Source organism: Sorex araneus, chromosome 10 (genome assembly GCF_027595985.1).
Source record: "Sorex araneus isolate mSorAra2 chromosome 10, mSorAra2.pri, whole genome shotgun sequence".
Taxonomy (NCBI): Eukaryota; Metazoa; Chordata; class Mammalia; order Eulipotyphla; family Soricidae; genus Sorex; species Sorex araneus.
The window spans coordinates 5,558,830-5,574,151 of record NC_073311.1 but is presented as its reverse complement, the minus strand read 5'-3'; the positions used below and the strand labels follow the sequence as shown (position 1 = coordinate 5,574,151).

Here is a 15,322-nt window from a genome sequence, read left to right as displayed (position 1 = left end):
GGTGGACTTTTCTTGTTCATGGGTTTCCATAATGGTCGAAGGAGTACTGGGACCCAAGTAACTTACAAAAATGTGCATTTCAGCATTGAAATAATTGTTCTCTGCTTTCAATTGTCATTGATGACATTATCTTTTAAATAGCATTAATGTTGTAGTTTTAGTTTTAAAATGTTAAAGTCCTTTTATTAGGTATGTGTGGTCTGTATTTTCATATATATTATCTGATCTTTAATCAAGCATTATAAGTAATGTCAGTAATGATATTGCCTTAGCAATCATTATTTTTAAAGAGCTACTTTATTGGTTTTAATGTATACATTAAATAATTCCAGTCAAGTTTTGGGATTAAAAAAGAAAATGAATGTATTTTAATGTTCTGCCATTTATACATGAATTATTTTATGCTTGTAATTGTTTTTAGCAATAAATACTACTTAAGATCTTAGAGACTTTCATAGTTGCTTCATAATTGTCACTGCATAGTACCAAATACTCAAATGTTAAATGTCAGTTACTCTGAAATTTTACTATGTATCTTCTTCTATGTAAATCAGTGGTTTTTAATCTTTAAAAAGGATCACAGGCCCTTTAAAAAATATCTGTTGAAAGATATTAGCTGAAAATTTTGCAATACCACATTTTTTTCACATAAAATAGAAATTAATATTATGTTTTATATTATTTGTATACCTTCCAAAGTTCTCCAGAGACCCCAGCTTAAGAATACTTGTAATGTTAATGCCACAATTTTATAATTGTTTATTTTATATTTTCATTAATGAGAATGCATCTTTATTATTGGTAAATATTTTAAATTTTGTTACCTAAAAAAATTTTGTTATCTAAAAACATCAAATGCATTTTATAAGAAAATAATTTAGTAATAATTTAATACATGTATTTGTCTTTTAAGGCACAGTGGAAGTTAATTTATAAATGCTTATTCTAAATATTTTTCTAGATTTCACTTCTCAGATGTGTAAGGATTGTGTTTTCCCTTTCAGTAATGTTTTCTAATTAGCACTGTTGTCATAGCTTATTATTACTAAGTAGCTTAATAAGCACTATTGGAAATACTAGTTGAATGTATATACTGTCTAACTCGTGAGTCGGATTTTCTTTACAGAATCATGTCAAAAAGTTAGAAGGAGAGACGTATCGATGCCATTGTGCTGTTGCTGGTCAGAGGAAGACAGTCCTTATGATCACAAATAGGTAATAACTGCAAATCACATTCTTACTGAATTATGTTTTAAAAACTTAAGTATCAGAGGATTGGGAGAGCTGTTATTAGTCTATAAAAGGTTCATTGCCATGGATCAGAAAAACACTGATCAAGACAGGCCAGATGAGGCTTTTCTGACCACCTCCTTTTAGAGATGCTGAAACTAAGATTCGTTGCTTTTGGGGCTGACTCCAGCTACCCCACTGCTGAGAGATGGCGGCGAGGGCAGGCTTTCAGCGTAGCAGGGACTCTGTGATGTGTGAATTATAAAATCTGCTTTTAAAAGATGGATTTGCATATTTAATTTTTCTTAGTAGGAGTATTTCTGTGATTATCAAACCTTTTCTAAAGTATGACATATTGCTTTGTAGTTTTTGTGTTTTGGGAATGATAGAGAATTCTAAATAAAAGAACTTTAGATCTAGTTTTCCTGAGATTTACACTATATCACTTATCCCAACATGATTATAGAATAAGTCTTAAAATTTTTTATTTAGGTATTTTGAAAGACTAAGGCAAAGTATTTATAGTTGGCAAAAGGTGCAATGCCTACAACTACTGCCTTCATAGCTTATTCTAATGGGTGCTGGGAGGTGGGGAAGGAAAATTCAAATAACGGGTTTCAGAGTTTTAATCTACATTTTTCCTTTCCGTTGAACTAATCATCTGGTTTAATAATTTACTTCTGAATAAAAATGCTCACAGAGCCATCTAAACACAGTCTGCAGACTTGGTGAGGAATGACAGCTCTTTGTCCTATGCCTAGTGGAGGTTGCCTGCAGTGTTTGTCCTGTGCTACCCTTGTTTGCTTTCTGGCACTGGTGGCCCAGGCCCTGCTGGGGTATTTCAGGGAGAGTAGCACTGCTGGCCTGAGCAGCAACATGGACCCTGAGCCAACCCCTCTATAAGGTTGGCCATCAGGACAAACCCTCCAGAGAGAATGTCTCAGGAGCGAGCCCCGAGCCCACTGGGAAGGCACTGTTTAAAATGATCTTGTGGTTTTCAGGGGTCATGCTCAGAGAGCTTGGGGGTCACACCAGGCTCTGTGCTTGGGAGTCACACCAGGGCTGGCTGCTTGCAAGGTGAGCACCTTACCCCCTGTGCTCTCTCTCCAGCCCCTAACAGTTTTTCTTGTATAGTTTTATTCATGCCCTTCAAATAGTTCAGTATTAGGCAATGAGAATAGGTGTAGCTTTTGTTTTCATAATAATGCCTTTATCTTGGATAGCAGTGTTTTATGGAAACATTACTGTATGCATTATACATCTCGATTTTATTCATGTCAATTGAGAAATCAGAAATTTTTAATCCAGTCATTGCCAGAGTGTGTCAGGAGGCAGTAAAATAATACACCTAGGGCTCTAGAAACTCTTCTTTTTCAATTTTATTTTTTAAAAGTTCTTTACAAATATATTAGATTTAATACTCCAACATCAATTCCACTACCATTACACCTTCCCACTTCCATATTTCAAGTGTTTCCACCCCAACCCCCAAACCCAGTCCCTAAAGCAGGACCTAAATGGTTTATTTCATATTGCTTGTTATGAATAATCCACTAAAAATGAGTCAAAAAAGTTTCCTTAAAGAGTGTGAAGATTGTTGTATTTTACCCTGGAGCCATTAAGCCCTTGTATAAGGTATTACTAATGTGTTGTTTAAGGTTGAGGCTTGCATGCTAAAATATATATATATATGTATACATATATATATATGTATTTTTTTTCCAAGATTGGCTGCCTTCTACTTTACACTCCATAAAACATGGTGTATTACTCTTTGTAAATCAGTGGTATAGAGTATGAGATGTCGCTCCAGGAATTCTAAAAATTTAAATATGGATGCAGTTGAGGTTAATATATATATTTTTTAACTGGATGGTGACTTTGGACTGGAGCGATAGCACAGTGGATAGGGCGTTTGTCTTGCATGCGGCTGACCCGGGTTCGATTCCTTCGTCCCTCTCGGAGAGCCCGGCAAGCTACTGAGAATATCCCACCCGCATGGCAGAGCCTGGCAAGCTACCCGTGGCGTATTCGATATGCCAAAAACAGTAACAGCAAGTGTCACAATGGAGATGTTACTGGTGCCGGCTTGAGCAAATCGATGAACAATGGGATGACAATGACTGTGACAGTGGCAGGTGACTTTGGGGTCTGAAGGCATGTCTGCAGCTTGTTGCTCCTGTGTAGCTCTCTTCCAAGAGATTAATTTCTGAGCCTCTGGATTATGGCTGTTCATGAGCTTACATGGAGCCAGAGGCAGTACTGAGCATGACCGTCAAGTTTCCTGAAACGGAGATGGGAGGAGTTGCCCATTTCCAGCTCCGCGCGTGCCTGGAGATATCACAAGTCCCGAATACTTTTCAGCAGATTCCCTCACGGATGAATGAAACTGCTCATCCAAGCCTGTGGAGATTGGCTGTGAGCATGGTGGTGATTGAGTTCTGAAACTTTTCGGCTGCTGGGGTTCTGTTGGGGCAGGTGGGGAGACTCACCCCCTCTGGGCTGCCCCAGATAAGACAGTTTGGCACGGGGTCGAGAGGCGTATCTGCAGTGTGTTGCTCTTACAGGAACTCTTCTTTAATGAAAGTTATCTTGTTATATTTGACTTTGAATGATAACATAGAAATAGTTTTTCTTCCGAAATTCCTATGTATAAGATAACTTTTATTTCTCAGGTTGTGTGTAAACACAAAAAGGGGGAAGTGGCACTCTATCACTTCTGCCCCCCACGTTCGGTAGTCTTACGCCGTGCCCCCATCCTGGGGAGGTCGATGGTGATGGGCAGGTAAAGGAAGAAACGGGAGCCAGGCTAGTTGGTCTCAGGTGCCGTTTATTCCAATCTCCTCTCCATTCACTCCTGTCTCTCTCCCTCTGCTTCCCTCCCCTACCCCCCTCTTAGAGCCTCATTAAATTCCCAAGCATGCGGGGTTGGGGCTTACACATATGTATCATCATACAATCAGTGAATGTAAGGTTCTTCCCTCAGGGGAAGCTACTTCCAGGACAGATTCTTATCCAACAAGATGACTGGCCTAAAGGCAAATATGGGTGTGTTTCTCCGCTCCTTAGTCCAGCAAGCATACATTCATAATATTAGTCATTTTGTTTGGACACAGTAAGAGATACATTAAATTTATAGAATTGCTCTCCTGGGGTCATCTCGATCTCAGACTACAGTGCTCAGGCCAGATTAGTCTTTCCTATCCCTAGCAGGGTCCTAGTTTCATCATTCTCTTTGGATCATGACAGCATTTGTCCATGAGCAAGCTCTTAACTTATAGTAAAGTGGCGCTTTGGCCTGGCCCATATTGATGCCAGCGTAGTTCACAGCTTGCCCTGGGTTCTTTCAGTCCCTCGTCGGGAGCCTGCTTTTGAAGTGCTAGGAACTAAGGGCACCTGAGGCTTAAGTCAAGAAAGCAGATGCCCTGGAGGGAATAATATTCAAAGCCAATTAAATCCCAAGTTATAAAGCATAATATTGATTGTCTTCCTGTGTCTATACAAAAAGGACATTGCTTTAAACTAAACTATTCAAAAGACGTAAGGAGAGGAGAAAGGCAGTATTTCACTCTTACATGTAAAATCATAGATTTCTGGGGAATCTGACCTTACAAGTTAACAGAGTCTGATTAGGGGAAAATGGTGATAGACCGACCTGTTGGGGAAGAGAGCTTAGATAGGAGTTTACAGGTAAACGTGGTGGAATGGAAGTGCCTCAGGAGCACTGTGATAAACCTAAACTTCCTGTGGCAAGGGGAACAGGACATACCAATGTTGTCCTAAAATGTTTAGAGCTACATTTTAATAAACACAGAGGAATAGAGGTGCTTCAGGAGCACTGTGATGGGTATTACCAGATAAACCTAAATTCTTTGTGGCGGGAGAAAGGACAAACCAATGATATCCTACAAGGTTGAGCTTATAGATCAGGAGTCAATAAATTTTCCTTGAAGGGAGATGATAGTAAGTTGAGACTCTAATGTCAGATTTGAGATTCCTGATCGTCTATACTCACTCCTGCATGAAGTGACTGTTCAGTTCGTTTTGTTCACTTAAGGAGCCTTCAGCTGGATGCACCTCACAGCCCACAGTCTGTCCGCTGCTGGTCTCAGGATGGCACACTTGAAAAGTGGCTTTGGTTTCCCTGGGTACTGACTCACACTTTGCCCTGAGCTGCCCCCGCTGCCATTATTAGTCACTTTTATTCCATTCTTTAAAAATGTGCTGCTTGAATGATAAGCTGTGATAACTCCTAAGAAGAAATCTATACCCACTCTTCAGAGATAACTGCCAGTCTATCAGAATCGTACTTCACAAAAACTGTACAGAAATGCATTATGCATATTAAATCTAGATTTTTCACCTTACCACATCTTGTGATCATCTTCCAAAATGAAAATAATTAAATATTTGTGAGAATAACTTATGGTTATATAATACTTTTTTATGGCTGTGATTTATTCAAATGGGAGCTAGCTATTAGACATTTCAGCTTTTTTCTTAGTGGTATTGTATTATTATTACTAGCCTTTGCTACTATATTTTTTCTATAATTACTTAGGATAATTTTTTAAATTGGTGGTATTAATGATTTAAATAGTGTAAAGATTTTGTTTTTTGGTTTTGATTTTTGGCTTTTTTGGGTCATACTCCTGGCTCTGCACTCAGGAATCACTCCTGGCGGTGCTTGGGACAACATGTGCAATGCCAGGGATCAAATCCTGTCGGCTGCGTGCAAGGCAAATGCGCTACCCACTGTATATCACTCCAGTCCCCTATTGTACAGATTTTTGAGGTTCTTCCTATATATTGCCAAGTTGTGTCTTAATAGATTTTGTTAAAATTTTTAATATACAATGAATATCTCTTTTCTTATATTTGCTAAGGCTAGGAATTATTGTAAATTTAATATATAGAAAATAATTTCTTTGTTTTAATTAGAACTTGTTATAATGCTAGTGAGTATGAATATTTTTTTTAATAAAAATTTTATTTTATTAAATCACCGTGTGGAAGATTACAATGCTTTCAGGCTTAGGTCTCATTATACAATGCTGAAACAACAATCCCTTCACCAGTGCCCATATACCACCACCAAAAAAAAAAAAAAACCCACACAGTACACCTCCCATCCCGCCCCCCCCCAACCCCCTACCTTGTAACTGATAAGTTTCATTTTACATTCTGTTTACTTTGGTTACATTCAATATTTCAACACAAACCTCACTATTGTTGTTAGGAGTACCCCACTAGATTCAGACTTACTGTGAAGACAAATCTGCGGCCACTCGGTTTTGAATTTCTGTACTTTGACACAAAGTCCAGGGAGATTTCTTCCAGATATTGGATCACTGCAGGCTTGAAAACCCAATCTGTGGTCGTCTTAATATGGCGGACACCGCGCCCTTCATCCCCCGAGAGAAAGAGGCGAGAGAGAGAAATACCTTTCCCCTCCTGGGCGGGCAAGGGGCCGAGGCTTAGTTCTCAGGCTGGAGACATTCTGCGAGGAGTTGCCCATGCCGAAAGAGGTTTTCTTGGTCTGGAGTCACGCTTGTGCAGCTGCGGAGAGGCCGCACACACGTGAGGCCCCCGGGATCACATCTCGGCGGTAGAGTATGAATATTTTAATACATTATTTATTTAATACATTCATCTGTTTTCTAATCTATTTCTTTTTTATGTCCTTATAGATCTTACTCTTTTTCCTGTTAAAATTCATATAAAATTTAATCCCAGTATTTTTCTTACCTACATTTTTCGAAACAAGATATGAGTAGTCAGACATAAATTTACTAGGGGACATCTGCACTTCTCGGTTCTAACTCCATATAGTAGATTTCAGCAATACCTATTAAGGAATTGTTCTCTGAGCAGACTTTAAAAAAAATCTATCTTAGTCTGTTTGAGTTGCTATAAAAATAAACCATAAATCATTTCAGTGTTCCATCAATGTATGATAAACACTGAGAGATGAACATTATGTCTTTTCTCTCTCCCCCACTCCAAAGCAAGGTCCTGCAGATTACCAGTGGCATTGCATTGTAATGGGCGCTAAGATCATGTGTGGAGACTCTGAAGGGAAAAGGAAGGTCCCGGAAGATAATGTCCAGAGTGACAAGAGAAAGTACTGGTTTTTTAGGGAAAGGGGTGCCTTACCACAGTCTTACCATTGAGCTGTAGGCAATCATACATGTGTCCCCTCTCGGTATACATGCAGGTCAACATTCCCACCTTCTTTCATACATGAAGTTCAACATCCCCATCCCCCTTTGTAAGTGAAGGTTAACAGTCCCACCTCCCTTCACATACAAAGGTCAACATTCCCACCTTCCTTCATACACACAGGTCAACATTCCCACCGTCCTACTTACATTGCAGGTCAACATTCTCACCTCCCTACATACACACAGGTCAACTTTTCCACCTCCTTCCATTCATGCAGGTCAACATTCCCACCTCCCTACATACATGAATGTCAACTTTCCCACCTCCCTACATACATGTAGGTGCACAAACTGCAAGCAGAAGTATGACTTGGTGTGGCTCTTTGAACAATGATATGGGTTTAAAATGTCAGTAGGGAAATGATAGGAGATGGAGCTAGAGTTATAAAAATTCTTCATCCTTCCAAAGGTTTGGGTCTCATAATTAATCTGGGGATAGTTTGTTCATTTTTTTATAGAGGCATCACTCTGCATCTGGAGGTACTGGGATGCAGTTAGGCCTCAGGGCCTTCCTTGCACAGGTGAGGCATGCAAGGTCTCACACTTGAACGGCGTCCCCAGCCCAAGATCATTCATTCTTTGAAAATGTAGTCTGCTTTGGTCAGTGTGGAAGCCCTTCCCTCAGCTGCTTGGATTGGGCACACTCACCGAAGATTGTGAACAACGAGCCATATGATGAGGTTTGTAGCTCAGGGCAGTCTCTTAAAAGCCTAGGTGCTGAGTTGGAGGAAGAAGAGAATGGAAGCAGGAAGATTCAGGAGAGACTGTATTTGTTCTTAATTGCAGCACAAAGTCTCATAAAATTAGCAGCTTAAAACAACCCCCATTTATTGGTTTCTGCAGGTCTGGAGTTTGGTTCATCTTGGCTGCATTCTCTGTTCAGGTCTTCCCAGACTGAAAACTCTGCCTTAGCTCTCCTCTGGGAAACCCTAGGGAAGAAGCCGCTTCTGAGCTCAACTCATGCTGCAGGCAGGGTTCGTTTCCTTGCAATTAAGAATTAAAGTCCCTGCTGCCTCCAGCTCTGTCCACTGAGCAGCTGCTCACTGTCCATCCTCAAATCATCTGCAGGGCCCTGCATCCCTGACACAGACCCAAAGCACCCCTGCAGTCAGGTCAGACTGTAGCCATACAGAGTTTTCTGCTTCAAGTCACTGTATAGTAAAGCTACTCATCAGGGTGAGATGTATCATGTTTATGGTCCTGGGGTTTATACAGGTCTCATGCCAAAGGGTGGGGGTGGGGCAGTGTCTTGGGAATCCTCTTAGACTTCTTTCTACTGCAAAAACTTTAGCAAGTTTCCAGATTGGAAATGGTAAGTTCTTAAATTTAAAAACAAAATGAGAATAAATACAAGGAGAGTGGGTGGGAAGTATACATTTAGGGACAAGGAATTGGGACCAAAGAAGGGATACAGATGACTCTGGTTTGCAACTGAAATACCTATACCACAGTGGAGGGGGGGAGGGCAAAGTATTATCAGTGTGATTATTTGAGGGGAAGATGTTTATTTTTTGTATTGTTTTGTTTTCTTGTTTTACTTAACTGAATTTGACATGCCCTGGCATTAAAGAAGATATGCCTCAGTAGTCAATGAAAATGAGAGAGAAGAAAGGAGATATAGAGAGTGAGAGAGAGGCGGGGGAGGGATGGAAGGAGAGATAGCATGAGAGAGTGAGAGAGAGCTGAGATTTGAGTTCTGGCAAAGAAGGAAGAGAATGAAGGTATTTTAAGGTGATAGGAGAATAATAAAACTGGAGAGTGTTAAAAGTCTCAGAATGGGGTCTTGCATTTGCAACTGTAATTTGTCACAGCTGTTTTTAACTCAGCCCTATCATTGATTCTTGATTGGGCCCAAAGGTAGGGAGAGTGGAATGTCCATCCTGGAGACTAGACAACACAGGGACATTGGAGGTAGTCCATGGTTGGAAAGTCCTTCGGTGTCCAGAGGACTACAGGGGAAACATACAGAGTTCCACGACAGCAGGGAGAGAGGCAGCCCTAGAATGTCAGAGATAGTCGGCTGGGAAGGTTTCGGTCTCCATGCTCCACGGATGAACTTGGTCACCTTGTCCATCCCCTCCACCCATGCAGATATCTGGGAGAGTTTCTCTTCTCCCTTTTCTCTGCTAGTGATTTAATGAAGGTCTCACTTTCTCAACTGGACTGTTCTAGACCTTCCTCCCCTGGCTCTCCTGATTGTCTCTCCTACCTCTCTCTTTGACTACTGGAACTATTACTCTAAAGTAAGACATCATTTCCATTGACTGAAGCCAAACATTCTTGAAGCTGCACATGAACAAAACAAATAAGCACCCAAGACTGGCTCTCAGATAATTATTTTGCTTATGTCTGGTACTCTGCAGGTTTCCACAATCCTCAAATAGATTTTCCCTTCTATGCTTTGTGTGTGTGTGTGTGTGTGTGTGTGTGTGTGTTTCCCTTTGTCTAGACTATCATTTCCATTTCCATTCCCACTTGGATCCTTTCTTTGGAGAATCAGCTCTTTTGCCACTTACTTTACAAACACAATCTTTCCTCGCTCTCCTGCTCCAAAAGAATTTTCTGCTCTGCTATTGCATTTACCTAACAGTTCTGAGCAGTTATTTGCATGTTTATTTCCCTTCCTAGCACAGGAGTACATCTCAAGCTGGAAAAAACTTTGTTTCAGTATTTTAAGTATTTATAGCATTAACAGTTTTTCTGTTTTCTTAGTTTTGCTTTCTATAATTGAAACTTAGCATCAAGTATAACTATATTAGTAATTAACCTGAATCACATGCTGAAAATTCTCTGCTGGCTCTTTAAGGATTCTGTTGGTTATTTTTTAAATTGAATCTAAGTAAAATGAGATGCACATTATGTAATACAGTACATTAGTGTTAAAGGGTTCAAACCTGATATTTATTAGTAGGTCTGCCATGCAGCTCTGCTGACATTTGAGGTTTTGTGACATTTCCTGAAAATACTTTCTAGGCTGGAAGGCATAAGTGATTGACAGTAAAGAGCAATTAATGATTTTCCAAGTAAAACATTTCCAGGGGTTCTGCCTTTGTGTCTCTCAGTTAAGAATACAACACATTTCTTCAGTGTTTCAAGGATAATTTCAATTTTGGGGTCAGATTAAAAATTGTATACTTCTAAATTTTGCAAGATTGGCAGAAGTGAATTTTTGGAAGTCCATTAGTGTAATCGTTATGTGATAGTTTTCTAGATCCTTACTCTAAGTACTGTTTTTTTGGTGCTCACTTGGATGGCTTCCTTGGCTGAGTGATAAATGTGCCCCTAGCAGAGTGAAATGTTGAGCAGAGCAAATGATTCACTGTTGTATGTCACCTCCTGTACAATTTTTTTTTTCCTTTTCAAAATAGGCGAGTGTTATGTGTAAAGGAAGTTGAAATTCTGGGCCACATGTCCGTTGACTGGCAGTGTCCATTTGAAGATTTTGTATATCCTCCAAGCGTCAATGAAAATCTGCTAAAATTTTCAGTTAAGGTAAGGAAGCATGAATCACACTGGTTTAGAACCAAAATGGTGTTCAATGAGTGGAAACCAAATAGAGCTTTCTGACTCAATTTTATGGCTAAATACATTAAGTTCTTTATGAATTGTTGTTACATGCTGAAGTATAAGGACAGATATCACGCAATTATGTACTATATTTCATTTTCTGACAGTCCTTGACTGTATAAAGTGAAGGATGTAGTCTGTCCATGGGAAGCATTAGGAGACTTTTGAGAAAATAAAGCATCAGTACACAGTATGTGTTTCTGCTTAATATGCATATCTATTTTGCGATGGACTGGAGCGATAGCACAGCAGGTAGGGCATTTGCCTTGCATGTGGCCGACCTGGGTTTGATCCCTCTGTCCCTCTCAGAGAGCCCAGAAAGCTACCTAGAGTATCCTGCCTGCATGCAGAGCCTGATAAGCTACCTGTGGCGTATTCGATATGCCAAAAACAGTAACAACAAGTCTCACAATGGAGACGTTACTGGTACCCTCTCAAGCAAATCGATGAACAATGGGACGACAATGCTACAGTGCAGTGCTATTTTGCAATATTCTTAGTTATAATCAGAAAAGTTCCTTTTTGGAGACTTTTAGAAGATTGCTATAAGTATTGCATCTAAAGCACTCATATTTTGTGATATTGAAATTTATTGAATTCTAATAAAATAATGCAACTTTATGTCTTTCCTTTTATCACTTTCTAAGGAAGAACTTTTGGCGGTTGTTTTGGGGGCCACATTGGGCTGTGATCAGGGCTTACTTCTGGCTCTGTGCTCAGGGCTCACTCCTGGCAGGGCGTGGGGATCACATTGAGTGCTTGGGATTGAAACTAGGTTGGCCAGGTGCAAGACTCCCCATTCTACTATCTCTCTGGCAAGATCCTGTCTCATGTGGCAGATAAGTACAAAAATGATACCATCTTCGGCTTAGTTCTCCTCCTCAGACCTTAGTTCTTCTTTCTCAGATCTCCTTTGATGTATTTAATTTTTATGACATGTAAATTTACACACATATGTATATAAATTTATTTTTGTCCCTTTCAGAAACCTGCAGATTACAAAGGTGGAAATTTTACAGTATTTTTGGTGAACAATAATGCTAAAACGAATGAAACTATCTGAAAAGCATCTTAAAAGCTAATAGATACAGGTGCTATTACTCTTTAGTCTCTGTTTACTTTTATTTTTATGGAACTTCAAAAATAAAAGAAACTCCATGAAACCATACTAATTTCCTGTCAGTCTCATCTCACCGCAGAGTGCAAATTTAAAGGGTGCCTTAGTTGGTGAAAGGATTTTCCGATGAGGAGGGGCCGTTGTCACTCTGCGAGTCTGTCACAGGCCCCTCAGCTCTCACTTTCCTTTCACATCAGTGGTGAGAATTGACTTACTGTAGTTTGCATTGTATAAGAATTTTATCAATCATATCCAAAGAAACGAAGGTTTTTTTTTTAATCTGTCAGAGTTAGTAGTGCTTCTGTAGACTGTTGTAGCCCGCAGAAAGCCATTATTTTATACAGATAGACATACTCTCAGTCCATTTCATAAATCCTAGCAACTCACAGATGGCAGCACTCTTCTTGTACCAAAATGATTTGTTATCAGACCTAAATATGTATATTTGCTTAGCCTATTGGATATAAAATAGAACTGACATTTAGACATCCAATTAAAGATTCTCATGGTTTTGTATCTTTTTGTTTTCTGATTGTTGGGGATATTTTTCCTGTGTGTTTTTTTTCTTTTTTTTTTAACTTTCCAAAAATAATTTATTTCCTGTCACTATTTCTTTTTAACCAGGACCAGGGCCTATTCCACAAAAAAGATAGTGCACATCAATGTTGCCTCCGGAAAGTTTACCTGCAGGATACTGCCACAGCGGAGGTAAGTCATTTGTTTCTAACAGTGCTCCATGAGTGAGGGACAATGCACTGTGCTCACCAATACACATTTATAATACAAGGATGTATGGCAGCTTACATGCCACGGAGTGTGTGGAGGGTGGAGGGTCTGTCAAAAAATGCCTCACCAGGTCTTTTGACTCTTCACGCTGAGCGTGTGCAGAATTCCAGTGAGCTCTTCACTGCCCTGACTTACTTCTCTGGCTGATGGAGGTCCCCGCCTTGACCATTCCTGGCAAATCTTTTGCAGAGAGTCTGTCGCACCATCGAGGATGCACAGTCCATGAGACAGCAGCAGAAACTGAGGAAACAGCCATCCTTGAAGCTTCACAGGCCACAAATGCCCTTTTGATTCCAGTGCTGGGGGCCGCCACCCGGAACAAAAGCAAACTCTGAATCTTTCCCAGAATTGTCCTTCTCTTTCTGGCTGAAGTAAAGGTTGCAAGCTGTCCTTCCGTTTTAGATAGTGTCTTTTTTCCTGAGAATAGTGAGTTTGGGATTTGCGGTTTTTTTCCCATTTGGTTTTGACTTTAATTTCATAGCCACCTGTATGTTAGGAATACATTTCTACACTGCCATCTTGAATGAGATAGACTGTCAACAAAATATCATTTAAGAGTGAAATTTTCATTAATGTTTAAGTTGTGAAGGAAAGAATAGCAGGATTTTTTTAGTTAAAGTCCTTGCTGAGGAATAAGAAAGAAGAGAACTTAAAGTAACTGGTTTTTCTCTTAAGAGGTTGTTTTTTTTTTTGTTGTTTTGTTTTTTTAAGCCATGGATGAAGGTTGGACATTTTGTTTAAGGATAATTTGTTCAGTGATTGAACTGAGAAATCATTTTTGCTTGACCAGGTAATTTTTTCTTTAAAAAGCCACTGGAGAGAAAAATGGCACATCTCCTACTTCCTTTTCCTCTCCTTTGTTAAGGCACTGTTCTGTTCCTGGGCCCAGGAGACAGTACAGCACTTGCCTTGCTTGAGGCTGACCTAGGGACAGTACTGGATCCTGGAGGTCCCAGCCCCGCCAAGCTGGCCCAGGAAGTCCATCCCCAGGGCCGGGCAGCCCCAGGCTCTGCTGAGAACTGCAGGCTGCAGGCCCTGAGATTCTCAAGCACCCCCTGCTCAGGCTTACGAATACTGCTGCATCCCCAGAATACCCACACTGTTTTTCTCCAAATAAAAACATGTTTTACACTGGTGCTTAATTTTCCTCCTTGCACTGAAATACTAAAGACTTCTAGAAAAATCAGACCTCATTCTCTGCAATGTGATGTTCACAAAGTCTTGGAAATTATTTACATGCTCTTTCAGGTTGAACTTACTTGGCACAATGATAATTTGCTGATCCATGAGAATACTGCACTTTAAGTTTTCAAAGGCTCAGATATGAAAAATTCAATATTTTTGTATTTCTATGAATTGTTTTATGTAAGTTGAAAGATTTTTAAGGGCATTGTAAATTAACTATGCATATCTGAAAGTGTATTTTAAATATGTATTAGGAGAGGTGAAAATTATCTAGTTGCTTTAAAAGGAAGTAAAATTTAGAGCTGTACTTTGGTGAATATTTGGTAGAGCTAGTTTAAAAAGCAAGTGTCTGAGAATGAGTTCAGTATAGTATTATTGTTGTTTTCTGCATTTTGCTTATGTTCATCAGAGAATACTACCCATTAAAACTTTTTAAAAAATGCTAAAAGTGTTTATTGCCTTAGATGAATTTTTGAATTTGCTCATGGTGTTTAACATATTTCATTTACATGACTGAATTAACAATGAAATGAAGATGAGAATATTCTTGATTTGCTGTTTTTGTTGATGTGTGGTATTGGTTCAATGACCTTTATTTTTTTAAGACTGGCCTTAACTTTAAGGCTGGCTGTAATTTAGGGCCAGAGACGTATGCAACTCAGTGGTAAGTGTACTTGCCTACGTGAAAGAGGCCCTGGATTCCAGCCCTGCTCTGCAGAACAAATAAATGAGTAAATGAAGACATTTCTCTAGTTATTCTTTAACATAAATTCCATAAAAATGCCCTGATCCTCTTTGGATAGTTGTCTGATTCTCAATGTCATCATTTTCTCCATGAAGAAAGTATCATATATAAAGTTCTAACTTTGAACAGATTTTCTGTATCAGTGGTTAAGTGTAATTTATTAAATGGAGCATTATAAGTCATTTCCTAGACGTTATGCTAGCGTTTTCTGTCTTGAACTGCTTTTATAAAGAGTTTGAGATATCTGATCATACATTTTGTAGGAGTCACAACTACTGACAATGTCTAAGTATCAAAAATTTTATTATACTAATGCTATTTAAAAATAGTTGAACTTAAGGAAAATTAACTTCTAGAAACCCATAAATTTTTCAGCACAAGTGGCTTAAAATAGCATTCTAATACTTATAATTCTTTTGTTTAATTCTCTGGGATAGAAATAATTCATTGGTAAAGTGGAGAATCAAT

At 39.3% G+C, this 15,322-nt stretch overlaps 1 protein-coding gene across 5 annotated transcripts in view; it reads left to right on the top strand.

Moving 5' to 3' along the window:
- VPS13C (vacuolar protein sorting 13 homolog C) overlaps nucleotides 1–15,037 on the top strand; it is a 185,107-nt gene extending 170,070 nt beyond the window's left edge. For 3 of the 5 annotated variants that reach the window (XR_008626968.1, XR_008626967.1, XR_008626965.1), the window contains 2 exons: nucleotides 1,127–1,215; nucleotides 10,823–10,869. Coding sequence is in view for 2 of the 5 variants with exons in the window: in XM_055118553.1 (XP_054974528.1) it covers nucleotides 1,127–1,215; nucleotides 10,823–10,946; nucleotides 12,763–12,846; nucleotides 13,114–13,215 (399 nt within the window). In the remaining 3 variants the exon portion in view is untranslated. Of the gene's footprint in view, nucleotides 1–1,126; nucleotides 1,216–10,822; nucleotides 10,947–12,762; nucleotides 12,847–13,113 lie in introns of those variants that run through there. The other 2 variants (XM_055118553.1, XM_055118552.1) reach the window with 1 other exon arrangement.
- Nucleotides 15,038–15,322: the final 285 nt, after the last annotated feature.